Source organism: Lycium barbarum, chromosome 2 (assembly GCF_019175385.1).
Source record: "Lycium barbarum isolate Lr01 chromosome 2, ASM1917538v2, whole genome shotgun sequence".
NCBI lineage: Eukaryota > Viridiplantae > Streptophyta > Magnoliopsida > Solanales > Solanaceae > Lycium > Lycium barbarum.
In genome coordinates, this window is record NC_083338.1 from 21911548 (window position 1) to 21913596 (window position 2049).

At 33.4% G+C, this 2049-nt stretch overlaps 1 protein-coding gene across 1 annotated transcript; it reads right to left on the minus strand.

Moving 5' to 3' along the window:
• Positions 1-896: 896 nt before the first annotated feature.
• LOC132628453 (uncharacterized) lies at positions 897-1841 on the minus strand. Its single transcript, XM_060344234.1, has one exon. The coding sequence runs from the start codon at positions 1839-1841 to the stop codon at positions 897-899; it is 945 nt and encodes a 314-aa protein (XP_060200217.1).
• Between the last annotated feature and the right edge of the window lie 208 nt (positions 1842-2049).

The following is a 2049-nucleotide window of genomic DNA, read 5'->3' on the forward strand; positions in this document are numbered from 1 at the left end:
TGGTCTAGTAATTAATTTGCCTTGAGAACATGCAGCACAAGAGAATTACTTGAATTGAAGAATCTTTTGAATCTTCAAAGAGTGCCCGTATGAATTTTCAATTTTTTTGCGCATCATATTAGAACCGGGATGGCCCAACCAGTCATGCCAACTAATAAAATCATTTGAGGTAGTAAACTTCTGGTTTACTATGGCATGTGTTTCAACCATGCTAATCCTTGTGTAGTATAAGCAGGAAGAAAGAGCGGGTAATTTTTCGAGCACATATTTCTTACCCAACATCATTGTAGTAATATAAAGATATTCAATCTTTTCATCATTTGTAGTCTCAATATGATAGCCATTTTGGCTAATGTCTTTGAAACTCAGTAGGTTTCTTTGAGATTTACTACAATATAATGCTTCATTAATTGCTAAATTTGTTTCTCCGGATAATAATAAATTAGATTTTCTGGAGCCTTCAATTAATCTTGTACTTCCAGATATTATATTAACATTGGCTTCTTTCATCACCAAATAAGAGAAGTATTTCGTATCTCTTAAAATAGTGTGTGTTGTAGCACTATCTATAAGACATATATCATCGTAATTGATCTTGGGTCCGACTAATAACTGGGGAATTTCCATATTCTTCATAAAAATAAAAGGTACATTATAAGAAATGTGAAAATGAACAACTTTAGGAAACTGCACTTGAAATGTAGAAACTAGTAAGACATGATATTTTAGGAAATACACTTAAGAAAAACAAACTAGTGATAAACATAAAAGTAAACAACAACTTTTCTCATAGTACTATTCCCCACTGAGATGATCAGTTCTTCAGTTAATATCATCATAGAAGTCTCCAGCTTCTAAATAAGTAATATTTGAGAGGCTTTTAAAATCATCATCTTTTAAGCAAGATTTGCCTCAATATCATCATGTTTGTTTGAGGGAGCTGCTTCATCATCATTATTATGAAAGGTCAAGTATTCCTCAACGTTATTTTCTCTCCCTTTGAGAGAGGCCTGATAAAGCTTGACAAAATGATCGGGCGTACGACAAATACGTGCCCAATAACCTTTCATACCACATCGGTGGCACATATTAACTTTACCTCTTGAAGGATTATTTTGAGAACCCTTATTGGTCTCTTGTTTAGTCTCACCATGCTGACGATAATTATGACGTCCCCTTTCACGTCCACGACCACGGTAATTATTTTGCCTTCTTTCAGGCTTATCATAACCTGCTGCTGCATTCACTTCAGGGAATGAAGCAGGCCCAGTGGGACGGGATTCATGATTTTTCATTAATAGAGTATTATTCTGCTCAGCCACAAGTAAGCATGAAATTAAATCAGCATACTTTTTGAACCCCTTTTCACGGTATTGCTGTTGTAGCAACACATTTGAAGCATGAAAAGTGGTAAAAGTTTTCTCTAATAAGTGTTCATCAGTGATAGTTTCTCCACACAATTTTAATACAAAACTTACTTGATGGATAGCAGAATTATAATCAGTTACAGTTTTAAAATCTTGGAGCTGGAGATGCATCCAGTCATATCTAGCTTTCGGTAATACCGTCAGCTTTAGGTGTTCATATCGATTCTTCAAATTATTCCACAATTCAAGTGGATCTTTCCCAGTTAAATATTCAGTTTTTAATAATTCATGGAGATGATGACGAAGGAAAATCATAGCCTTGGCTTTATCTTGACTTGATGATTTATTTCCCTGCTTAATAGTATCCCTAAGACCTTTAGCGTCAAGGTGAATTTCAGGATCAAGGACCCATGATAAATAATTTTTTCCGGTGATATCAAGTGACACAAATTCAAGCTTTGATAAATTTGACATAGTGAAAACTATCAAAGAACATATCCAAAGTTAGACATAATAAGAAATATTGTCAAAAAAAAAAAACTTCTACGATTATGGGCAGTACATAATCGTGTACTATATTCTTTATTGTTAAGACAAATAGTTATGTTTGTAAAGTAATTATTATACTATGTATACTAAAATAACCAACTGTGGAATCAGGTATAAATAATAAGTATAGTGA